The sequence below is a fragment of the Quercus lobata genome, chromosome 1, assembly GCF_001633185.2.
Source record: "Quercus lobata isolate SW786 chromosome 1, ValleyOak3.0 Primary Assembly, whole genome shotgun sequence".
Classification (NCBI taxonomy): Eukaryota; Viridiplantae; Streptophyta; class Magnoliopsida; order Fagales; family Fagaceae; genus Quercus; species Quercus lobata.
In genome coordinates, this window is record NC_044904.1 from 17,701,619 (window position 1) to 17,728,921 (window position 27,303).

Here is a 27,303-nt window from a genome sequence, read left to right on the forward strand (position 1 = left end):
TTCTAGCGAGAGCCGCTACAAAAGACAATTTGAAAAACTACGAAAAAACATCAACCTTCTTATGGACAAATGGAAATAAAAAATGGCCTGAACAAGTCATTCAAAATTTTTTGCAAAATTTGATAATGTACAATTTTCAAAGGCATATTACATATAACAGGCTCTTCTAATGTGTGTATATATTGAATGGGGTAAATCCTTTTTCTGATATTTTTTTCACTATTTACGAGAACAAATTACTGAACTCTTCAAAAGAAGAAAAAAATTGGCAGCAAGACTCCTCGAACCTTGCACAAAATAGAGCATTTTTGGCTCTCTCGTCATCAGCCAGCTTTGATGAACGGTGGATGCAAATTCCCATTTGATGAATACTTTCCCATTTGATGAATACTTCTGAGATCAGCCGCAGGATACCTAATAGGAATCTGAACCACTTATTCCCTTGGGTGAAAAAAATTCCAGGGAGAATATATAATGGCTGAAGCAGTTGCCACCAAGTGAGCAAATAGCCATGATTCTCAAATCAGCTGTGCTCCCCTCCCATAGAGAGCATGAAGACTACTTGATACCAGATGAGAAACCTTGCCTCGGAGGGAAACCAGTCTGACGCATCCTAAAAGGCTTCTCACCACCCAAATGTCTGTTGTCAGATGGTCCAGCCCCAAGAATCCCCAATGAATTTGGATCAGCTACCCGAGCACCATTACTCATAGGTCTTAGAGCTGGGGGCTGAACTTGGATATGATTATCAGTTTCTGCTCTTCTCCTTCGTTTCCATGCTTCAAATTTCCCTGTATCAAAACCCTTGACAACTGGTTCTGACACTTGAGAGTTACTCATATTTTTGAACCCTCTTGTCCTCTCAAATTGCCGATGGAAAGGAGGAAAATAATTGGGGTCACCGTCTTGGCCAATAGGACCATGTGTGGATCCATTAACATGGGAAGGGCCAACCGCTCCCTCCTCATCCTGCTCCTGTCTAAGTTTTGAGTAAATTTGATGAAGCCTCTCACCAGAGAGATTTGAAAAGGTAGAGACATAGTTCCAAAGTCGCATGGTCATCCCTGAAAATTGAATAACCACATTGTAAACATCAGATTAAATTTGGAACAAAAGAGAACAGATCATTAACTACTATAACATAAAAACAGAGTCATCTATTATTTTCGGGGAGAAAAAAAATTGGAAAATGGCACTGTACACTCACAAGAGCAAATGAGAATCACTTACAGACCCAAATTTAGATTGAAAAGCAACATAAATCAGTCACACTAATATATGAAGGATAAAGAAACACTTACTATCTTGTTTATACGGTTCCTCCTCATGTTCTAAAACAATTTGATCTATCCTTCGGCCTAGAAGCTGCAAGTAATTCCGAATTTTTGAAAGCACCTGAAGAAGAAGATAATGAAACATAAAGTCAAAGATAAAAAATGACAAATGAAGAATGAAAAATTAAAACTAATATGTACCTTTTCCTTTGGGAGATCAGCACTAGTGGTCTGCAACCTCTGAAGACGTTTCAGGGTTTTTATTTCGTCAACCATGACATCTTCACACCATTCCATCCATTTCACTTCCTTGAACTGCTCATATACTTCTTCATTGTCCGACATTTCGCCCTCCTCTTTTACTAAAGGTTCAAGTTTCATGGGTTTCTGAGGTCTTCCTTTGTTCATTTGAACATTGAGTTTGGGAGATCCAGGCTTTCCTTTCTTAGCCCGGCCACGAGAGATTGAGGTGTTCAGAAGATTTTCCCTCTCCTTCTTAGAAGTTTTACGACCCACTTTAGCATTTGCTTTCTTTCCAAGAACTGCAAGTTCCTGGCAACAGAAGTCCTAGTCATCAGTTCATGCAATTCATGAACCAAAATAATACTAACATGAAGCAAAAAGTGATTTTTTTTTTATTGGTAAGTTATACACATACCCAATGGGTCTTGAACCCACCTCACCCTCCACCTATAACTCATTAGGGGAGGAGGTGCCAGTTGAACACATGAAGAAAAAAGTGGTGTTCATTCTATAATAGATATCAGCATATTTTACAGAAACGGGCACATTCAAGTTTGCATGAAATAAATGACAGCAAGATGATATGTGCGGCCACATTCTTCAGGATTCCGATCTTATCACTATGGATTTTGTTTTGATGTTGTGATAAACAAATTCTATTAGACTGAAGAAAATCCCGAAGTCTACAATACATAAGCAAAAGGTTCACCTAAAATATACAAGCAGAAAAACAAAGTCTCTCCAAACTAGTTTGGAGTGAAACTCTACAAACTCCTCATATATATCTATATTGAATGTGAATTTTGAAAATCTAACCGTTAAGTTGCATGTTCTTACTATATTCTTCTTGCATGTAAAATTTAAAGAAGATCAAAGATCAATTGATATCTCATCAAACAAATGTTAAAATTTCAAATTTTTATGATTTAAAATTGTGTATAAAAAATAAGTTTATTGACCAAATAGTAAATAATATCCAATTTAAACAAAATTTGATATGCATGTTAAGAACATAAGGAACATGAAATTCAACGGTTAAATTTTAAAATTCACACCAAAAAAAGATATATGAAAAGTTTGAAAAGTTTCTCTCCAAACTAGTTTGGAGAAAAACTTTGTTAGGAGTAGCATCATTCCAAATCAATCTGTCGGTATGTCTTTGAAACGAACCTTTCCAACAAAATAACACACCAATAACCTTCAAAGATCACTCACTAATGCAGGGAACCAAGATTTTATTTTTTTTAATTTGCAATTTTTTTATTTTTTTTATTTTTGAATTTGATTATTAATGTTGAAGGTTTTAAGGGATTTGATTAGACGTTTTCCATATTAGTATAATCCCTAAAACCTATTTGACTGGCACTCCTGTAATGGTGAAAGGCAATACAATTTGAATAAGAATATTATGATGATTTAAGAATATATCTCCTAGGTGGTGATGCCTAGGGTTTGCAGGCATGTTCTAGGTGGGGAAGCTTAGGATTTGTTTTGTTGTTCCTTTTGTTCCCCTTTTATCTCCCATTTTATTCTTGTGTTCTGCATCACTCACTAAACCCCAAATAAAGAGAACATGAACAACTGAAGCTCCCTAGCAATCTGATACTGAACTTATGAGATTATCCACAATTTAACACTTACCCCCCAACAGGGACACATTAAGCAAGAAAAGGATAATTTTATAAACACTTCTGATGTTTATACCCCTAATGCCAGAGCAGCATATTCACAATTGAAGCTCAAAAAAGGAAATTTTATTGAAACTAGTGATGGTTATATGTTGAGCAAATATTGAAAGAAAAAGGCCAACAAATCTATAGACATGCTAAAGATTGCCTACCATTTCTAGAAGAGCATTAGCACGGTCTCTCAAATTTGGAGCACGTGGTAAAAAGGTTTCATGGTGTTGAAGTTCCACCGGAGCAATCTTCTTCATAAGGCCAAGCCTTTCATCTAACCTTATCTTTTCCCAATTGCCAAAACCATGGTAGTATATTCCCAGAAGCAATCTTGCATCATCAACTATCAGAAACCGAAAAACATTCTTTGAAATCACGATATAATGGAAAGAAATGAAAAAATTAGTACAATGGGAGGAGAAACACATACTCTGATTCCAGCCGCAACCTTTGGACCAGTTTGAAGGTTTGAGGTACGTCAAAACCCGGAATTGGGCAATGGGATCTTCATAGCGACTAATGCGCTTCGCTAGGAGTTGAAGCTCTTGAACACGAGTGATAAGATCATTAGCCTTCACAGGAACACCAAAGAAATCCAACAAAGGCCCCTATCAATAATTACCATATAAATTTGTTAGATTACAAGAGCAAACAAGACAAAAAGTACGCAAAGCATTCAAAACAAAAACAGAAACAGAAACAAAAGAATAAGTCTAAGGCCAACCTTTGGGTCCAGGATTTCTACTTCAACTGCTTCTTTACATCCATCAATCAAAGCATCGAAGAGTTCAATCTGTGCTTCGGGTGGAGCTGCTCCAACTGCACCCCCAACCTCCTCAGCTATGAAGCTGATTTGGCTCTGATTTCCAAATTTCATGACCTAATTTTTTTTTAATGGTGGGAGAAATTTGACAATTAGAGCTTTGCCATAACAGAGCAAAGTAATACAATTTCCAGCTATCATGTCCAAAGACTATAAATAACACACTCATTGCCATATGACTACAATCCTTGAACATCTAGCACAAATTATCATACCTAGCTACTACCCTAGCAAATCGTGATGCTGGATTGCCACTTCAAAATCTGATGCACTTTTGTTCCAAAAGACTAAGGTTGGAAATCCACAAATTCCCTTAAATTACCTCCTTAATAAAGTAATACTAAAACTTCATAGATTATAAAGCTTGGGGCTAAAAGAGGATAAAAATTATAATATGCATGCTTCACAGATTAGGAAGTGATGTCATTAAGAACATATTCATTCATGCTAACATAGTGTAAGATGAAGATTTGAATCACAAGTAAACAGGCTGGCTGTGATGCCCCAGATTGACATTGAATTAGTTGAGTGTGTTGAATCGCACATTGAGCATATATTGGGTTGGTCTGAGCTTTGTAAACAATTACAGGAAGCCTCAATTGTGATAAGAATAGTCCTTTTAGGGTATAGTGTAGATCTAACAAGTGTTTTTCCTTGGTCATTACAAATGGTACCAGAGCCAACCTAGTAACATAGTGTGGGCTCGACCACAATACCCACAACTTGGGCCCTGACGAGGAAGTCGAGAATTTAAGTGGGGGAGATTGTAATGCTCTAGATTTTTATTGAATTAGTTAAGTGTGAGTTGTGTGAGTGTGTGCTAAGTCAAGTATATACTAAGTTGATCTGAGCTTTATAAAAAACTACAATGAGCCTTAATTGTGACTAGATTAGTCTTTTTGAGGCACAATTCAAATGTGACTAGTGCCTTTCCTTGAGTTGTTACACCAGCTATGCCAAGATTGAAAGCAGCAATAAAAAAGACCCCCAAAACAAACATTAAACTCAAACACAAACAATACCCCCAAAGAAAAATTATTTAAAATAGAGAGAGAATAGAGAGGTAGAAGAAGACTCAAAAGCTCCAAAAACATTTTCCCAAAACATATAGCCATACTCATCAATAAGGTGAATAATATGAATATTTTTTTTGTCCTCTTTCATTGTAATTACAACTAAATTCGCCATGTGCACATTAACGAGTAACAATTGGTATTGGTAACTGAAACTGATACACAGCATCTCATACAACAAAACAGCTTCTGTAGCTGAGTCAAACAAAAAAAGCTATGCTCTCCTGATCTGTTACACACTAGTTCATTCAATATTAACAGTGAAAACAGGCAAATGGTGCCCCCCCTTCCCCCTCAATGTTCATGGCAAAAAGGTGCAGGAATGGAGAAAGCCAGTAAAAGAGAAAGGGAGTTGCTTACATTAAGTATATTAAAGAAAATGCATATTGGATATCCCAGACCCAAAACTGCAGAAAGTAACTTTATCATGTCACCCCATAATTCCACATGTAGCAAGATCCCAAAAGCAATGACTTCCAAACAATAGGATGGACCCATCACCTAGGTATAGAATCTAAAAACTTCCAAATAAAAGGACCCATCACCACAATAATCTAACGTATATAAACTCCCAAGCTAAATTATTTACAGTAAAAAACAATTTAATATGGTATACGATCAACAGCCTTGACATCATAGGATAAAAAATTTGAAGTTGATATAACAGCTGGATTTTTCAACAAATAAATAATGTAATGATAGCTAGTATATCCAAATACAAACAACTGAATCAGGATGACCTACCAAAAAAGAAATAATGGACCCTCTGTAAATCAAGAAAAAACTTTAAATGGTAGATAAAACACAATCTTTTTTTTATATATATATAAAAATCTCTATCATCATGTTACAAATAAAAATTGTAAATATACTGATATTAAGGTGGCCAAACTATCAAGGGCACAATATGAACTTGCTCTAGACAATCCAAAATAAATTAATATAAGGTGTAGTGAAACACAAGGCATAGAGTTTGTAAGAATATCAATAGAACTTTACCGCACGAGAAAAACGCAATGCGTCTCTTTTAGACAAATTCCCATAAGACCATCTTCTCACTTGAAAAGTAGCTCCCTCGATCATTGGTACTGCTGGCACTGAATAATCAGCTCTACGTCGTTTCTGCGATCTCTCCTGATGCTCAGGTCCTTTCTTTTTCCTTTTATTACTCATCTCAGGTTGGTTAGCCTCTGCATAGCTTTTGGTATTTCTTGCAGCACGAGGAACTAGAGCATCCTGAAGGAGAACAAATGTCTAAATGATTAAGAGATTCCAAAAATGAAGAAAGAACTCATAAGTGTAACAAGCAAAACACAAAAAGGTTATCACAGTCAAAGCACATACTTCAGCGTGGGCTATTGCTTCTGGCTTTATCCAACGACTCCAAAAGCTCCCATCATCTTCAGCACTACCGAAATTGGCAACCTGGATGTAAACAAATAAGTATATAAAGGGTTCTAAAAATCATTAATGACTCTATGTCCGGATTTAAAAGCCTAGAGGAGGGAAAAGCTATTTAAATGAACCCACATATTGCTCCCGACCCCAAAACACTAGAAGAGGGCAAAGTTATTTAAATGAAGTATTTTTTTACATTACTACATTACACACACATTCAGTGCCTTGGAACTATGACCTAACCCTACCCATCCTATCCTTATAAGGGAAGGAGGTACCATTAGAGCTAGCAGTCACTGGCTAACAAAAAAATGTCAAAGTTACTAGGAGGAGAACGACCAAGATTTAGCCACCAAGAAAATGGTTTTATAATCTTGCCTTAAAAGCACTCAACAATTCATTCCCTTGCTCTCCACCAGGTTCCTTCTCTTCAACTTTCTCTGCTCTTTCAAGAATTTCATCAATATCCATGCTTAAAAGTTTCTTCTTGCTTTCTTCATCATTCTTGTCTTCCTTAAAAAGTTCCTCTGCTCCAAACCTTAAGATAGCCGATAGCTCATTCTGCAATCATGAAAAATACAAGATATATCAATTCTGCCAAAGGACAAAAAGTACAGCAGTCACTACAAAGTAAAATTCCGAAGGTTGCATTAAGGCCCAAGAAAAAAGAATTGAGCTACAAATGGAAGCTTATAAGCTCATAAACTTCTTGTGTTTCTGCTTCAAAGTTACCATGTAATCCAATGAAATTTCGATAATCTTATTGTAACAAATGTCCTTACTTTGTCAAAGAAACTCGCTTTTTTCGATTCTTTCTTCTCCAATCTGCCCTCTGCATTTAATTTTTGGATCACCAAATGGTCAAGAACCTATAGAGGACACATAAGACAAGAACATGTAAAATTATTATCTCAAATTTCTGAGGAAAAAAAAAGATTCACGTAAAATGCATGAACATTGGTAAAGATTATAATGTTTACACGCTCACAGACACTAACTAATGCATCTAAGAATAACTGGCAAAAAAGGAATTAAACAATTTAAAACGTTTTTGTGCAGTATACCATTTTTTTCTTGGCTCGCTCCAGGATATCTTCCTCAACACTTTTGCTTGTAACAAATCTATAGATGTTAACAACTTCTTGTTGTCCAATTCTATGAGCTCTACTCATTGCCTGATGCAAAACAAATAATAATAGTAAACAACACGATTGAACATATCTGCTATTTTTTTATAAGTAAATAAGAAACTTTATTAATATGAAGAAAGGCACATCCCAGTACACAAGATGCGTACTGGAGATGTTCAATTAAGACAGATTACAAGAGTCTAGCAACTCCAAGAAATTGGAACTCAAGTATCCTGGCGTTACAGCCATCAATCAAACAAAGACCATACGACAATCATCTGAATGAACATGTCCACTATTAATCATAATCAAGAAGCATGAAGCCCAATGACATAATCACAAGACAACAGGAAGAGAGATTTCATCCAGTACAAACCTGTAAGTCATTTTGGGGATTCCAGTCTGAATCAAATATTATAACTGTGTCAGCCGTTGCAAGGTTGATACCCAGGCCACCTGCCCGAGTTGAAAGAAGGAAGCAGAAATCATCACTCCCAGGAGCATTAAAATGATCCATTGCCTGCTGGCGTAACTCAGACTTTGTACTACCATCAAGCCTCTGAAACTGAAACCCTCTAAGCGACATATACTCTGCTAGTATATCCAGCATTCTGACCATCTACAATAAATCATGTAACCATGACTCAGATCACTTTGATGCGTGCAAACACTCAATACTAGTTCAGAATCTGACACAAGTCACACAACTATCATCAACACAATCATAACTCATTAACAATCTCAGTGCAATGTCAATACAGGATGGTACCTAAGAACGTCAGTCAATTATAAAACTATCTAAATTGAACAACTTTAAATGAAAATTCTTAGGAAGACATAAATTCAAAATAACTTTGAAGGGTTTTTTTTTTTTTTTTGTGTTGTTGTTTGGGGGGGGACACTTGTGGAATTTACTACTACTAATGAAAATATAACATGTAACCAATAAAACCCCTTTTAATATGTTAATTCTAAAACTATTCTCCATCTCTTGTCAGAATCCAACTGCACTCCCTTCAAGAATCATACCCAAACAGTGACCTCTTATCATAAACCAGTGCACTACTGCACTCCCTTTAAGAGATCATACCCTAACAATCCATTTAATAAAAGTAGCTCCAGCTGGCAAAAACAGCCACCTAACAACAGTATCATCAACTCGAGCTTGCTTTATTATGAAAGACGGCATTTTCATTCCCAATGCCAAAATACATATACACAGAAACTGTGCTCCCATTGACAGCTATTTACACCCCTAACCTCATCAACGTGGGACAAATAAAATGACACATTTTTGTTTAGTTTGATTGGTAGAAAATAAGTAACAAACAGAAACCAACATTGGTGCACATTTGCATGCAACTTGTTCAGCTCCCAATAAGTTCATCTAGAATCCATGATAACTGACTTATAAATCAGGTAAGCCAATTATTAGTCTCAAGAAAAACTTCCAGTCAGGTAGGCAAATCACATGCCTTAGATGATACAGGGAATCTGCATAAGCCAATATGTCACTTCTACACTAACAGAACAATTACCTGATACTTGATTGATCACTTACAAAACATATTTCTGATACTTCCAAAATAGTTCAACTAATATCTAAGTAGCTAAGAAACACCATATAGATATCCATGCACAACAGGTCAAGATAATTTATCCTGCTGATTAGCCTATCTACATGCAAAGATATGAAGACTCAACAAAACAAAACTACAAGGTAAAACAACAGACTATTCATAGCTTCTTGTAAGTTATTTTTTTTTTTTTTATATTATAGCTTCTTGTAAATTCTTAAGCTACAAATTCAAAGCAATTATTCCGGAAAACAAACCTGGGAAAAAATCAGAACACGATGCTTTGTCTCATGTAATCTAACAAGTAGCTTATCAAGTATGACTAGCTTCCCGCTGCTTAAGATAATTCTCTCCAGTTTACTGCCATCATTTCTTGAGTCCCCACCATAACCATGGTCCGCACTTTCAAACAGGAAAGGATGATTGCAGCATTTCTTCAACTCTACCACAATATTTAAAAGTGAAACCTGGAAAGGAGAGAATATAAGTATGTGCCAATTTTTATATAGTTAACAAGCAAACAGGCATTATTGAACCAATTACAGATTCAGTCAGTTTTATGCCACACAATGCATTCTTACTTTTAATTACTAATGCTATAAAATTATGACGGAGACCTTTTACGGGACATACAGAGATGTTTCTTATAGTAATGATAAATGGTGTTCAAGCCTTAAAACCATATAAAGCTAAAGTGTATAATAACCTGATTCCCACGAACTCCTTTGTTCAGGTCATGAAAGTTGCGTTCCAAAATCCACTTGTAGTACCTAGATAAATGCAACCAGCACCAGGTGTGCAGATAGTGAATTCAGATGGCATGATTGGAAGGGTAAAACTTCACTGCAAGCTGATAATAGCACTTACTGCTTCTGAAGAGGGGACATTTCAAGCCGAAGAATACGCTCAATTTTTGGAGGCAAAGACTTCTCTACATCCTTTATAACTCTTCGGAGAATATGAGGCCTCAATTCCGTATGAAGATTAGCAAGCTACAATAAGATAATCCATAAAAAATAATAATAATATGAATAAATATTTAAGGTAAAGACAAATTAATGTTTTTCAAATAATTAAATACATATTGAGATACCACCACACACCCTTGGTGCGATGGTCACTCCACAAGCATTAGTGCTTGTGGGGTGTGGGGGGAAAGGACTGGAGTTCAAGTCTCTAGGAGGGAACTTCACACACATATACACTTAGATTAGGCTAAAGTAGAATTTCTATCTTGTATAAAAATAAAAATACATATTGAGATAAGCAGGTAATGTAAATGAACATGTGATGAAGAGTGTAAATTGCACCTCATTCTCATTGAATGAGCTGAGATTCTTGTAATTCTGAACAAAATCATCCTTACTCTTGAACTTCTCATGGTCAAGGAAGTGAAGCAAAGCCCTATAGCAAAAAAGGGTTGCAAATAAGCAAAACGATGAATAACATTGGTACCAATAATAGCAAATAACTGCTTGTTGCTTTCCTAAAATTTTGTTTACAGTCAAAAGCAATCTCATACTGGCTCACAGATCGTTACAAAAAAAAATCAACAATATCTTTTCTTTTCTTTTTTGTTGGTAAAAAATCAACAATATCACACTAATGAGATCTAGTTCCCCATCGTTTGGGGAGGTTAGAATAAACAGAACAACAAAACATTTATGCAATATTTATTATCTATAGAAAACACACTATAGGATCTTAAGGAAGTAATGTGGTAGCCGGTAAGGTTGGATAAAAATAACTATGAACAAAAACCTAGAAGGCATTAAGGACAAAATAAAACAAAGCATTTGTTAGTGCAGAAAGCGATTAGAGAAGGTAAAACTCATGTTCTAATTTTTTTATGATAAATAAAAACTCATTTTATAATTACAAAAGGCTAATATAACAAGCCAAGATTAAACCCCTGCAGTTTACATTCAGTACAGATGAACCGACAAGAACTGATTCTCATCTGAGTAGAAGATATGAGACACAATAGGATCAAAAGTTTCAGAACACAGTGCTAAGACCAAAAACAGGAAGCATGAAATATTTCTATGTCAAAGTGATAAGGAGAATGAGTCTTCCACCAAGTCACTAGGACATGCATATGCAATTGCCACCCCCCAACAAAAGAAAGAAAAAGAATGGCAATTGCACATGCATCAGAATATGCTAAACTATAGTTGAAAAGTTATTTATTTGCCTCGCAATACATTTGTTATCAGCATTAGTGCATATTCAGTAAGAAGTTAAGAATTAAATAAACCAGCATGCAAAAAATGCAATGCCCTTTCTAATATGAAGAGAAAATTCAATACCATAGTTCTTCCACACTGTTTTGTAAAGGAGTTCCAGTGATAAGCAACTTGTTCTTGGTGCTAAATTCCTGAACACAGCAGGGCAATCCAAAACCATCCAAATTAAATTAAAATGTAAATATATATGTCAATCATTCAAATTCATTGGAGAATTTAGCATACCGAAAGGGTTGTGTACAATTGTGCCTCACTATTCTTTAACCTATGAGCTTCATCAACCATCAGATAATTCCATTTGATCTTCGAGAGAACAGCCTTATCCTTCAGAACTACTTCATATGTAGTCAAAATTGCATTAAATTTTATATTCCGCCCAACTTTTTCATTGTAAAATTCATATTGCTGACAAACCTGCAATCATATAGCCAGACAAAAACAATTAACTATAAAAAATATGATGAGAATATCTAAACACAGGCCAAATATATAGTCCTTAATGCAGATATGAATCAGCTAAATACAAGAGGCATATAGCCTCCACCTTAAGCTTTCTCAATTATTTAAAGGAAAGAGAACAATCAGTAATTGTGATCTGTCATGACTACCATCATGATGCAAAGTCCCATCAATTATAATATTAATGATTGCCAGGGAGATTTGACATTCACATGCACCATCAAGCAATACAAGTTACAACAATCGGAACCAAAATTTTGTCTTGCATTCAAGAATCAAACGACATATGACATAACATCCACTTCTTTTTTATAATCAGTCGTTTTCCCGAGCTGATCTACCATTATTTTATCATAAATGTCATAGGAGAAAGAAATTCACTAATTTTTTTAAAAGGTAGATAGTGGGGGACGGGGGAGGTGGGGTTCAAACTAGACACGAGACACCACAAAGGATGCCATGTTGAGCTATCACTTGAACCCCCCCAAAAAAGAATCACTAACTCCACAAAGCAAGACAGCTTGGGGACCAAACTTGAAATTATGGTCAAATATCAAACAGTGTGCAAAAAGGCATGCCAAAATGTGTATCACTGTGCTGATATTGTAAGTCATATTATATGTACCAATTGGACGAGCAAGCTCTAATAGTACACTCACTAAACAACTCATCAACATAAACCAACTTTTTTTTTTTTGATAAGTATCAACATAAACCAACTTTATCATTTGAAAACTACAACTATCTTTACCTAGAAGAAATATTTGGCAAAAAATGTCACCGCTAACAATCACAGATATATCATGCCTATCAAAAACTTTTGCATCCTATCCTAGTAAATACATCAAACATACATATCCAGAAGTATAACTAACCTCTCGGCTTGCGCGGGTACCAACATATACAATAACATTCATATCAGGAAGCCACTTCCTAAATTCTTTTGCCCAGTTTGACAAAGTAGATAATGGTACAACAACAAGAAAAGGCCCATGGATTTGTTGAGCATTCTGTAAGAAAAATACTTATTAACACTAAATATGACTAATGACTGCAGAGTTCTATCATGTCATCAGCAAAATGAAGAATAAGTTCACCTGTAAAAAACCAAGCATGGAAACTGACTGAACAGTTTTCCCAAGACCCATTTCATCAGCTAAGATTACATTTGTATCATTCCTCCAACTGGCACATGAAAGAGAAACCAATTAGAACACATACAAGAGCAAGCATATTCTAACAAAACCATTTTTCAGTTTAAAGAGAGGTGAAAAACAAAACAAAAAAAAAAAAACCAAAGAAAAAAATAAAATAAAATAAAAGCAATCTTTAAACTGTAGAGAACTAAAGCACACAGGCAGTGTACTAAGGAAACCGGGGGGGGGGGGGGGGGGAGGTTGGTGGAGAGGAAATATATATATATATATAAAGCAAAGAAAGTACAACTATCTAACAAATCCGTCAAAGAATTAAAATTAAAAACACCCAAAGCATTTGTCCACTCTAGCAATGTCTGGAGAAAAAACAGCTTCATATCATGAGTTGAAAATTAGAGAACATATACCTGTTAACAAGAAAATTCAAACCCTCAAGCTGATAATCACGAAGCTTTCCTCCCTTCAACCATTCAGGCTGTTCGTCAAGCTTCCTTAGGCTTGCTAAAAATTAAAAATTTAGATTAATTTATAATTTTTATGTCATTCGCATGCTGCAAAATAGGGGGAAAAAATCTACATACATAAAGAGAAAATTGAAAACTTATGGGACGATGAAGGGATGAAATAATACAACTTCAATTAAAAAGAACTAAGGCTGTTACCAGAAACTGTTTGTGGCAGGAAAGAAAAACAAAATGTTAAATACTTCAACCTCCCCAAAATCTATTGAAAATACACAGATAGAAATTATTATCAATATATATATATATATATATTTTTACAAGTAACGAAAGATTTTATTGAAAAAACAAAAGAAAGAACACCAGGGCCGGGGGTGTACTCAGGGAGCCTAAATAAACAAAAAGCCATTGTCCACAGCTCGTAAGCCATTGGACAATGATAAAGAAGGTAGTCCACAGACTCCCCACACCTTTTACACATGCAGCACCAATCTAAAATGATAATACCTCTCTTCCAAAGATTTTCAAAGGATAATATCTTCCCTAGAGAAACAGCCCAAGGAAAGAAGGCCACCCTAGGAGGGACCTTCGATCGTCACACCAATTTCCAAGGGAAAGGTGTGCTATTACCAATTTATATTGATAAGACAATATAAATGCCTGAAACACTTACTTACGTTATAAAAATCCTAATAACATCAGTAACCTTTCCAATGGAAATCTAAATCCAACTTACAGGATAAGACAGCACTTGGATAATACTTTTAGATGCATAAACAGTGCATAATACTTTTAGAAAGTAGAAAAACATTTGGGACATCCCAAAAATGAAAAAAGGACTAAAAAGAATAAATACCACATACATACATACATAAATATATATATATATATACACACACACTTGTGTGTGTATGTATTTATCAAAAAACACTTGTGTGTGTATGTGTAAAACTTATTAGCAGTTCACAGCAGCTACTTGTTAGAGATCATGTGATGCAAGCTCCAAGGACCAAAAAATACTTTTTTATTGGTAAGATACAACTTGAACTCACAATCTTACCTTCCACCTTATTCTTACAAGGGGGAGGAGGAGCCATTTGCTTTAACTCATTGGCAAGGACCAAAAAATACTAACCTTTGCTCTTCTTGCGCTGGAAATCCACCATTTTCCCTTGTACAGCCATTGCAGCCTCACGAGCCTACTCACAGATATAAAACCACAACCTTTAGTAAATATAAAACCCTTTGTGCACGGGTTCCTGTGCATTTGCTCATATAATAAACAGTAACAGATCAAACAAAGCTTAATGATTGATGCTGACAAGAGAGCTGTGAGAAGCACTTAATTAGGAACAAAAAGGGGAAGAAATAAAGCAAAGAAAATATCAAGTCACAATATTTCAAAGCCCTAACTTCAGTTCTGGATTCCAAAGCATCAAACACAGACTAAAAGCTTTGATACTATTCCATTTTTTTGTTAACGAGTGAACCACTAAATGGTCCATCCCCAAAAAAAACACCTGAATCAATATGAACCCTACACATACTATATTTAAAACAAGCCATTGACACTGCTTGTCTTTTAGAAAATCAGAAGGCTGTAAATAGAAATAAGGAATGTCAATGAGTGCCCTTAAAGAATTACAAATGGACACTCATGAGGTCCAAAAAATCAACAAATAAAAGAAATTAAACAAAGGGAAATGTAGGCATGCTCTTTCACAATCATTGAAAATTAAAACCAAGAAGACAATTTAAAACACATAATACCTTGTACTCATCAATGGATTCTTGAGCAAATGCGATATCAACATCCTTCTCCCTGATACCATATATAAATTTAAATATAAGCATTCCAGTTCTTACTTTACAAATAAAAATGATGAACACGTAAAAAATGAACAAACCAGTGACCAAAAGAAACAAACAAAAACCCCAAAACGAGCACTACAATGCACCCATGAACCAAAATCACGTCCTCCATCCCATTCAAATGGGGAGAGAAGATGCCATTTAAGCTAAAGCTCATTGGCCAAAGCAATAAAAAGAGTATATAGTACAAACAAGTATCATTGCACAATATTCTTGTCCAGATTACCATGTTGCTTCAGCATAAGACAATCCTTGCCACTTAACTAAATACTCTGGTATGACATTGCCAGAACTATCTTTACTGATTCGGTCTGCAATAATTCTCTCCACCTGAAAAATAGATGTGGAAACCATTTATAAAAATAAAAAAATAAATTAAAAAAAAATCAAATTTAAAACAAATTATTTGACAATAGAAAGGAAAGTAAAGATTAAAAAAAAAAAAACGAAAGCAGGAAAACAAACCTGACTATTTTGCTTGATGAGATCTAAGTCCATTTCCTTGCTCACATCATTTACCTCAATCTAACAGGTAAAACAGAACCAGAAAATGAAAATGATAAATTAAATCACGTGAAGGAAATTAATATACTGAATTTCATGAGCACAGAACTTCATAGGAATCCGGAACTGTTATATAACTTCGAAAAAATCATATCTGCAGTAAGTAATAATTCTTTTTTTTTTTTTTCTTTTTTTGACTATTCAATAGTTGGGGGTGGTGGGATTTGAACCCAGGATGTGTCAACTGGAAACACCAGGGGGTGCCAACCAGTTGAGCTAAGGCTCTTGGCCTATAGTAAGTAATAATTCTCACCCATGCAGAGACCATTACATAGAGAGTTCATAAAGTAAATGGACAATAACACACCAAAAAGGTTTTATGGCTATGAACTCCCATACAGGTAGCTAAGTACCTTAGTGTCACTATAAAGGTATACATGTGAGCAAGCTAAAATTTATTGATCAATATCTGACATCAAAAAATAGCTAGGCCTCATTTAGATTGTAAAGAGTTACCAAGAGAGAGGAATAGAAAGACTTATATGTCAGAATTCACCTATTACCTAGCTATTAATCATATCATAAGTCAAAAGCCAACACAGCAATACATTGTTGTTCAACCTTTTTTGTCCTTTCAAAAACTCAAGACAGTGAAATCCAATATGTCACAAAATTAAAAGTCAACAATAATCTACAGACCAAAAATAGTGTAAATCGGTCCATAGCAAAAAAAGCACAAAACACAGCTTGAACTCTCAAGACAGACATATTAACGACATTGCCAAAGAAACTTGTGTATGCCCATGTTGCTAGCATGACAAATTGTTTAGCATCTTGTTCTGAGGAAGCCAGTTCAGTGAACCAGATTCACAGAAAAAGAAACAGAAAGTAGCAACTCAAAGCAAATTACCAAAATGTTCCTATAACATGTTCATATGCATACATGAGTAACATGACCTCACAAACATTTTGAGCATTTGTTTCTTTCCAGTTTGTGTGTCTCTGCTTGCAATTGTTTATAAATCAAAATACCAAACATACTTCATAAATCTTGCTCTGCTATTAAAATAAAGGAACTCTAAAACTCAGAATATTACCTCCTCGCGTGAGATTGCCTTCCTGTATCTAACATCCTCCATCACCTTTTTCGTGTAATTTAAAACTTTCTTAAAACCACTAAGCTGCAAACTCACATACACAAAAAGCACAGAGCTGCACATGTGAATAACAATTGACAACAGAAAGCATAAAACTAATTACACCATTAGCACATTACTCACAACCAATAGGAAGAACAAAAGGCATACATTTTGTAGCTCAGAAAATGACTTCCACTGACAGTGCAAATGAGATTGGCCTTTCCATTTTATCAAGAATTCAATCTCATTCCAATCTGGCTCAGTATCGTACAAGTGGCTCCACAGAACAGGCTCCGTTGATCTATTGTTCCTTAGAGCATCTTCAGCCGTGCCCTTTGGCTGATGCCACAGAACCTTCTCAATGCAGTCACCATCCTCTTCTTCAATTTCCTCCTAAAGATGTAATTTAGAATTTGGAACACCTTAGAATCTCATACATAAAAACAAATTCATGAAATGATCCAAAAGAAACCATTGCACAGTAAGCTATCCAGTAAACACATAGATGTGCACAAAACAAAAGTAAATTATCATCAGATTGGAAGAGTCCAGAGTATTCAATTAATAAACAACACAACTCTGCAAACAAGATCATAGACACATCACAACTAGTGTAAGGAATTTCAACTCCAAATAATTTATAACTTTTACCTTTGACTTTGCCCTGGGGTCTATGGAGCAGTGTTCCTAAGCATTTCACACTTCAAAATTTCATAGTTTAGCACACAAGCATGGAAAACTGATGCAGCCGTTGAAAATTAAATTTTTTTTAGCACACAAGCATGGAAAATTAATTTGTTACTACTTCCCAAATTCGTCTATTCAGTGTTTGTTTTATAGGTCCCAGATGTGAAGTCCAAATGAAGTAAAAGTTGTGTGGTTTCAAAACTCTAGTTATATGCGTCCTAGGGTTGAAACATTTTTTAACTTGGATTTTAATTTAATAAGTTATGGTCAATTTTGTATTCAGGGGCAGAACTATAATTTCTGCAACCCTACAAATTAAAGTGATATTGGTAATTTAGTTAAGTCTAGAATTTTCTAGAACATTCTATGTACCTTAACTTTTCTTTTCTTTGGGTCCAAGTTAGTCCTTTATCAGTTATTCCCATATTAGGATTTTAGTTTAACCTAGTCAAACTAGGAGACCTACTACTACTAGTACAAGAAAGAGTATATTTATGTTCAATGTACTCGAGAATAAATGGAGTTCATTAATATTGAGGCACATTGGTGTTGTAGTTCATTTTCTCCCTTCCTCTTCTCTCTTTTATTCTCCTTCTCATGATTTCTTCTCCTTCTCGTGATACTGTTCACAGGTACTGTTAATCCAAACCTAAACACTTTTCCTTCCTCCTTACAACCCCAAGTCAAGCCCTTCCTCTGACCTATCAAAACCATAAAGCCTCATGTCCTTTCTCTATCACAACACTACCCAAGATCTTAATTTCTTAACCTGCCACAGCCAAATTTGCTAATTTTTCCTACTTCAAAACCTAACCACAAAAGAGAGAAGAACACACAGACACATAAAGCTAACAACATTGATTAGATTGAGCAGGTCAAAATATTTTAAAAGCTACACAAGATGGCTTCAAAGGGAATAATAGGCAACAATGCAAGTAGGCTTCCAGCCTAATTATTTCCAGACAGCAGAAGCCACAACTCAAAGATCAGCAGACTGCATAATAATTATGGTGTATAAATTAATTACTTCTCATTACTTTTCTATTTTTTATTTTTCGGAAACAAGTTAGATCTTTAGACCTGTGGTTCATCAATGTTTCATCCATTTGATAATCGCTAATAGTCAACCAAAAAAAAAATTATTACTAAATTTCAGACGAGTAATTAATTTGGACCTCCATTCTATAAAATGCATATCCAACAACTAAGCTCCGCTAGTTTTAGACATGTCTGCTTCTAAAAAGATTATTTTCAAGTTAGACTGTTAAAGGATACATACAGTGCTTATCAAACCCATATCAGCTGTATCCAGTGCATTCCCCATCAAACAGTTGTTTGTTAGTACACATTGCTTCCAACATATCATGACTAAAAACCTACATCACATTTGCTAAAGAGACACCACCAATTTTTTGACAACTAGCTGAAACAAAAAAAGTATTGGATCTCCCCAACGGATCCAACACAGCATACTTTCCAAAAAAAAAAAAAAATTTTTAATCATCACAAAGAAGCCAATATCCAGTGGACTTCTCCACAATCCAACAGAAAGCTGATCAAACATGTCATCTCAAACCAAATGAAGAAACTATATATCTTGGAAAGACCAGGAGGAGATTCCTCTGATCTGAAGAACATTGGTAGCATTTACCTTTTTTCCTAGACAATCAACCTAAGCAAAGGCTTCCTTTTCAAAAGCACTTTAAATTGCCAAATAATCAAAGAGGGAAAAGAGGAGCTACTATATTGGGCTTCTACAGAGTAAAAAGAAGGTAACTTTGCAAAATCAACTGGATGATCTAAACACCAGAAACTAGTCTTTTCTCTTTCTTAAGCAGGTGGATGGGAGGGAATTCACTTGACATAACCATCAGATATTCCACTTCAAAACACCAATTTGCAATACAAAGTTCCTTGGATCTGTCTAAAACGTTTTTTTTTTTTAATAAGTAAGGATCTGTCTAAAACATGCCTACCAATCCTGCCTTATTTCTTATCAACAGATCCATCTCAGCCTCTACTTTATAAAGTTGATAGTGCCTCACTGATAAGCTCCAGGTAAATTCACCAGCATATATATATCATTCAGAACAAACAAACCATCCTTTCAAAAAAAAAAAAAAAAGAACAAACAAACAAACCATCAACATCACCACTAATGGTAAAGGCGCTAACTAGGTAAAACATTCTGATGTTTAATTTCAAAGGTAGATATAAAAATGTATATTAAATAAATAGCAAAAATAAGGTCAACATTTCACATTAAATAGTGCTTCAGCAACACCAATCTGTAATTCTCTTTTCCCCTCAATTTTAGATCACAAACTGTTTCATCATAGAAACAATGTATAAAAACATCCAAATTTTCTAGCAGTGTTTCACTAACCGCTAGCCTAATCCTCAGCAAAATTACAAAATAACTAGTCAAGTAGGTACTTTAATGTCATCCAAAGGAGAAAAAATATACATGGTATAAATAACAAAACGTGACAAAGCTATTTTACATTACTGAAATTCTAGTTAACAAAATTACTATTTCATTCCATCAATGTTGTGCAAAAAATTGAGACAATCTTTTTCTGCAAAAAAATAATAACTTAAGCAGAAGCTAAAAAAGCAAATTTCCAACAGTCATAAGGGAAAATCGTCCAGCAGCTATACATGGTATAAATAACAAAATGTGACAAAGCTATTTTACATTACTGAAACTCTAGTTAACAAAATTACTATTTCATTCCATCAATGTTGTGCAAAAAATTTAGACAATTTTTTCTGCAAAAAAAGAATACCTTAAGCAGAAGCTAAAAAAGAAAATTTCCAACCGTCATAAGGGGAAATCATCCAGCAGCTAGATTGCTTATATGATAACCTAAAACCCAGCCCTCTTCAAAACCACTAGGGGATAGAGAGGGAGAGACATCATCATAAAAGACCAAAAGACCCTATGAAGAGCCCTCACATATCCTTTGCAAGCTTAAAGAAGTATTTGGCTTTAATTAATATCACCAAAAAAAACTGGCTTACACCATGAAAGAGCCCTATAACAAGATCTCATTTTACTCCTAAAGTGCAGATACAGCAAAATTTAAATCAAACACAAGTCAAAAGATATAAACAAAAGAGAAAATACTTATAGCTGTCAGGTGAATGCATGTAATTAACACTATAAGTAGACCACACCTTTTGGCCCTTTTTCTTTTTGCCTTCATCAACTTCTTCACTTTCTTCACTTTCAACATATGATACCTTTCGAACTGACCTACTAGAAGTACGGACCTCACTGTTTCGTCCAGATTTATTTGTTGACACGGTGGACCGGCCACCATTTTTACGGAGATTTACACCTCTCCTTGTCATGCTTTTAAAAGCCTCATCACTGTCATTGTCAGAGTCCTCTGCCGAGGACTCTTCCTCTTCAAATGATGATTTCATTCTCCTCTGTCGACTAGATGCACGATATGATTTATGGTCTCTAGTGGACCTTATATTACGTCCAACTTTACCTTGTTGCCTACCCTTAGGTTTCTTTGCATAATAGGAATCATCTTCATCTGAACCTTCTATATCATCAACACTGTCATCATCTTCATCAGAATCTTCACCATCCCAATCTTTATGCTGTATCATTAAATAGAACTTGATAAGTCCACAAACATAACAGACAACTAAAAATACAGAATCTATATTAGTACCCGGAACCAGCAGGAAACAAAATCAAAAACCAAATTTAAGTTCCACATAACATAACAACCCCCCCCCCCCCAAAAAAAAAAACTCCTAACAAAAAAAAAAATCATAATAATTAATATGATGCGTTTGATAATCAAGCAGGAAATATATCAATACATAAAGAATATGTCATCGAAAATGCAAGAATTCTTTTTTTTTTTTTAATTGAGAAGTTAAACAAACACCCAGCGGCTTTGAAGATCTCACTCTCCACAAGAGGATTAAGCTAGATCTCATTGGCAACAATGCAAGAATCCTATCTTGTCAGACAAAGACAAAAACATAAACATGCATAGCATCTGAATCTAGTAGAAAGGACATCATGTCTACTATCCTCAAACTGATTTTTGTTTGCAATGCTATTAGAACTTATTATGACCTAATTAACATCAAATATGCATAAGATTGAGGTAACCTATAGTAAACCTCAGGTGCCTACACACCCCCACTGAGCAGGCATCGGTAAATCGCAAAATGCACTTATATAGCATATAGTATGACAGAACAACAAAAATGAACAAACAAGATTAAAAATTACAAATATAGATCAAAATTTTTCATTTCCTTATTCATTGTATTTTGATTTGATTGCACTTCTCTCTTAGTACACCACCAGTGTACACTAGGGTTGCTTTTTTCTAATAAAATTTTTCATTCTTAGCCCAAAAAAAAAAAAGTTTCCTTATTATTTATAACTTTCCACCTATATTTTCCAGCTCACTACTGGGGAATATTTCCTAGAATAATGAAATTTACAAGGTTCTGTATATCAAAGTCCAAAAAATTTCACTGAGCAAGTTAACCTAAAGTTTGAGCAGCAAGAGTAAAGTAGGCACATTTTAATCTGGACAATTTTTAGACATTCCTAACAAGTGTCATAAAAATTTCTGTTATAGGATTGAAAAATTAAAGAGAGACTTCTTATGGAGTGACATGAGGGACGAGTTTAAACTCCATTTGGTGGGATGGGATACAGTGCGCACTCCTATTGCTAATGGTGGATTAGGGATAAGGAAGCTTACCACAATCAATAAAGCATCTAGACAATTTTTAGACTTTCCTAACAAGTGTCATGAAAAATTCTGTTATAGGATTGAAAAATTAAAGAGAGACTTCTTATGGAGTGGCATGAGGGAAGATTTTAAACTCCATTTGGTGGGATGGGATACAGTGCGCACTCCCATTGCTAATGGTGGATTAGGGATAAGGAAGCTTACCACTATCAATAAAGCCTTATTGGGGCAATGATTGTGCCAGTTTGTGGTGGGGGTGACACAGTTATTGATGCATGTGGTGGCCTTAAAATTTGGGGAAGAAGGGGGGAATGGTACTCAAATCTGGCTAGGGGCCAGTATGGTTGTGGCCTTTACAGCCAGTGTATTTGTTTTGAGGTGGGTATGGGAAATTCAGTAATTTTTTGGCATGATTGTTGGTGTGGTGACCAATCACTCAAAGTGGCTTTCCCGGTCTTGTATGAGAATGCCATAAATAAAGAGGCTTTAATGGAGTCCTTATTGATGAGACTGAATATAGAGGCGGAGCTGGGATGTAAGGTTTCATCAAAAAAAAAAATTTGGTAAGTAACATAAGGTTTCATCAAAATTTATGATTGGGAGCTGGAGTCCGTGGCAGATTTTCTTCATCTTATAGTCTCACACTCCTCTAACTGATGGTGGTGACCAAGTGACGTAAAAGTTGAAAACAAATGGAGATTTTGACATTCACTCTTTTTATAATATTCTGAGGGGTCTTCTTCTGTCTCTTTCACTTGGAAGAGTATTTGGAGTGTGAAGGGCAGCTTGGCGAAAGATACTCATTGGTGATAACCTAAGGAGGAGAGGATATACTACAGTGGATTGGTGTTTACATGTGCCAATGTAGTGAGGAGACAGTGGATCATTGATCCATTGTTGGGAGGCTCATCACTTATAAATCTTTGTTTTCAGAACATTCAGGGTATCCTGGGATTTACCAGATAGAGAGATTGATCTTCTGGCGGTCCCCCAGAAGGGGGGGGGGCGGGGGGGAGTCAATTGGGGAAACATTTGTAGAATATTTGGAATTTGGTTCCGCTACGTTTGTTGTGGAGCATTTAGAGAGAGCGTAATAATTGTACACTCGAGGATTAGGAGGGCTCAATCAAACAGCTTCTAGTCTTTTTTTTTAGGCACTTTGTTTGATTGATCTTGAGCTTGGGGATTTACATTTAGTGATTCCATTTCATTGTTTATAGATTCCCTTTCTTCTTGTACATAACATCTAGTATCTTTGCAGGTTTATTTTTTGGCTCCTTCATGCCTTTTTTTGCATGTAGCATTCTTTTTTCAATAAAATTATTCTTATAAAAAAAATTTTATGTTATCCTAAATGCTTGTATCAAATATAACGAAAAATCCACATCCTAACAGATTTGGAAATTGATCGTAGTCTACATCAGAATATTGATCTTTACATACCAAGTTGTAGTTGCAGAAGTCAGGTTATTAAACACAGCACCTATGTGAGACCATACATTAATCATTATACAATAAAAGCATCAAAAGGTTCAAACAAAGTAGTAAGTTTCTTCCTCTAATAATACAGTCCACTAATCACAATATCCCTCTCCTAACAACTTCTTTTCTAACTGGAAGTATAAATTTAAACCAGACACTGCAAGCCCAAACAAAAATGAACACGTAAATGTAAGCCTTGATGGATGCATAAAACAATTAAAAATAAGTAACAAATTGAACAAGACATCAACAGCATCCCAACAACCAGACGGGTCTTAAGTGCAGGCACCAGCTGCTCAGCACAACCCACATGAATAAAAAATTTAGCATATTGACCTAAAAAGGATAAATCCCAAAATCAATTACATGCTTAGACCTATTCCTCAAATGTTAACAATTTTGACATTGTTATATTATACCAATACTACTACATATGTTACTACAACAAAAACAAAGTCATAGTCCCAATACCAGGGACTAGAATGTAAAAACCACTTTGACTAAATAGATTATGACAGCTTACAAGGTTCACTCAGACTTGTACCAGAATGAAACAAACTTTAAATAATTTTTTTCTCAATTCAATCCAAAAGAAGTATCTGCTAGCAGGGAAAAAATTTTACTAGAGCCAAAACCTGCTATATTCACTTTTTTTTATAACTCAATAGTTGGGGATGGGAGGCAAAACCAGCTATATTCACAGATGTTAAACCATATGAACTAAAGAAAGGACTACAAGGAAAAATGGTAAGGGGACATCATCATGCCTTGTCAGTTTGTTAATTTTCAATAAGTAAAAAGTCAGATCTATTACCATATTCCTACTTCGAAAAAAAAAATGCATTATAATGAACCAATACTTATAGCAACTATGACAATAAAATTAAAATAACCTTGTTCCCTGTGCGACCAATTGTGACACCAGAATCAGGTTCAAAGTCTGCATCATCAGGGTCATCCTCTGCATGCAAAAAACAACATAAATTTAGTGTCAACTCCCCAAGTGAATAGTGACACTACAGCAATAATCAATTAGACAAAACAACAATGTAAAACAAATTACCATCTGCCTCATCCTCTTCATCGTAATCAGCGTCATCATTATTGTCGTCATCATCTGCATCATTGTCATTCAAAGCTCTAGAATTCCTTTTCACGTGGCTACTAATAGCAACAGGCTTTGATTGTGGCCTAGAATTTGGCCCAACGGAATGATGAAACCCTCTATAGTGCATTGAGTCACTCTGCTCTTCCCCATCCTGCTCATAGTATTCATCAGATAACATCTCATCTGCAGGGACATCGGAGTGGACCTTGTGACCCTTGCCCACTTCCTTTTGCCTATCATCATCTTCTGACTCTAATCTATCTTCCCTGCCATCTGATGAATTGTCTTCCACCCCTTCTGCATTTCTATACTCGGACCCACTTTTAGAATCCTGCCCAGAATCAGAGCCACCCCGAGTCATAGGTTGGCAGTCCTTCCAAAAGGTTGAACCCCATTTTCCTGCCATAGCCATTCTCCTTGAAGTTGGTTGGAAATTGGACGTTCTCGTATTAACATCATTAACAGCTTCCTCATTTTGCAGCCTATCAGCACCAACCGCTTCAGCTTCACTTTGATACTGCACATCCAGGTTTATATCAAATTCTCTATCACTCGAAGTCGCATCAACATCCCCATTCCCTACTGAGCTCCTCATCCTGTCTTCACTCTGTTCCTGGCCTTTTTCTTCCAGAACACTGTGTGAAACTGTTTCATTAGTATAGTTCCTAAAAAAGGCCATCCTTTCACATGTACCCTCTATGTAGCATATTTAACTCAATCTCCTCCTCACTATAAAGAGTAAGATTTCAAATAAAGAAAGCTTCAAGTAAACACCTAGTGCCTCAGTTTTTGTCTCCAAAAATCTCCCGAAAAAGGCCTGAGTAAAAAGCAAGCATGCAAAGGCTAGTCAGTAGAATCCCCAGACACTTTCAAGAACCTGAATAAACAAAATGAATATTTCAGCCATTAATCACTCAAAAACTTACAAATTACAGTAGAATGTAGGTCAGAACCAAATAACAAAGAGAGCATGTATTCAAAAAACAAACACCTGAACCTCACAACTTCTCAGGAATCCCAAATAATGATTAATCTCAATAAGTTGATTCAATTTTCTCAGAAACCAAACACTGAATACTCATCCCCAAGTGTAACCTTAGCTCGAAGAACCATCCGAACTAAATATCACGAAAACAACATTCTCCCATCAAATTCAAACCCTAAACTAAAACACAGAATCAATAAAAACTGTCACAAAACAGTTCAAACGAGGAACACCGAACACACTCGAATTTCGAACTCATTGCAATCGCAATATTCATCAAAACCCGATCCAAATTATCGAAAAACTCACGAATGCAAAAAAAAACAAACCAAGGGAGCGAAAACGAATCAAACGGAACAAAGCAATAGATCGAATACCGAATTCTCAAAACCCAACGAAATTAACCGCTAAAACCCCTTTCAAAAAAAAAAAAAAACCACAAACCCTAACGAACACAAATCACAATACCCCAAATCGAAACCCTAATTTTCAAAAGCCGAAACGAATCGAACGCGAAAAAATATAGAATCCGATATAATCGAAAAACCATAACACAACGCTAACCTTTAAATTTTTTTTTTTTTAAATTTCTTTTCTACATGAGCTTAACTATAAATAAACAATACAGGTTTATAAGAGAGATTGAAAGAAGGTGCGCAGGTTAACAATCGTGCGCACCTCGTTTAACTTAGAAGAACTCGCCGGGTCACCGAATCGCCGGCGAAGAAAATAAACGGAAAATGGGACAATCCGAATTTGTTTTTTTGGTTCCGGGTTCGGGTCAAAATTTCGGGGCGGGTTTTGAGATTCGTCGACGGCTGAGATGCGCCGAAGAGGTGAGAATTAACGGTTGGATTTAAAAAGAAAATTAGGGGTTTTTTTTTTTTTTGTTTTGTTTTGTTTGGATTAATCGTCGAAGATGACGATGGTGTGTGCCAGAGACAGAGGGAGAGAGAGAGAAAAATAATTTTGTAGAGAGAGAAAGTAATTTTGTTTAGAGAGAGAGAGAGAGAGAGAGAGATATAGGGTATTTGGGGAAAAATCTTTAGATTGTGGGTAAAGGGTTAAGGGGTGAGTGTATTTGATTTTCTCTGGAGAAACGTGTTTATAGTGGTTTTCTCTCTCTAAATTTTTCCCTATCTCTCACATTTTTTTAACTTTCTTTTTTTTTTTTCTTTTTTCTTTTTTTTTTTATAACAAAATGAAAAATGTAACTCTTTTTTACTTTTTTTTCTTTAATTTTTTTAATTTTTTATCAAAAAAA

The 27,303-nt window shown here is 35.3% G+C and overlaps 1 protein-coding gene across 7 annotated transcripts; it reads right to left on the reverse strand.

The window, feature by feature from the left end:
- Positions 1 to 50: 50 nt before the first annotated feature.
- LOC115981625 (protein CHROMATIN REMODELING 5) lies at positions 51 to 27,059 on the reverse strand. 7 transcript variants are annotated; one of them, XM_031103947.1, is made up of 32 exons: positions 26,718 to 27,059; positions 25,829 to 25,871; positions 25,010 to 25,689; positions 24,840 to 24,907; positions 20,903 to 21,340; positions 17,204 to 17,428; positions 16,994 to 17,077; positions 15,858 to 15,917; positions 15,619 to 15,722; positions 15,291 to 15,342; positions 14,656 to 14,719; positions 13,467 to 13,560; positions 13,000 to 13,087; positions 12,778 to 12,912; positions 11,669 to 11,857; positions 11,507 to 11,574; positions 10,508 to 10,601; positions 10,065 to 10,189; positions 9,904 to 9,967; positions 9,455 to 9,664; positions 7,997 to 8,239; positions 7,555 to 7,665; positions 7,273 to 7,359; positions 6,869 to 7,051; positions 6,437 to 6,517; positions 6,092 to 6,328; positions 3,921 to 4,076; positions 3,627 to 3,804; positions 3,358 to 3,539; positions 1,476 to 1,826; positions 1,302 to 1,395; positions 51 to 1,064 (listed from the first exon to the last, which is right to left on the reverse strand). In XM_031103947.1, exons 3-32 carry the CDS (start codon positions 25,647 to 25,649, stop codon positions 559 to 561), a joined length of 5,211 nt encoding a protein of 1,736 aa, XP_030959807.1. In that variant the 5' UTR covers positions 25,650 to 25,689; positions 25,829 to 25,871; positions 26,718 to 27,059; the 3' UTR covers positions 51 to 558. The 7 variants fall into 7 exon arrangements, with proteins under 7 accessions (XP_030959807.1, XP_030959800.1, XP_030959814.1 ...); XM_031103940.1 differs by having other exon boundaries at positions 25,829 to 25,931; XM_031103954.1 differs by lacking the exon at positions 26,718 to 27,059 and adding an exon at positions 25,981 to 26,633.
- Positions 27,060 to 27,303: the final 244 nt, after the last annotated feature.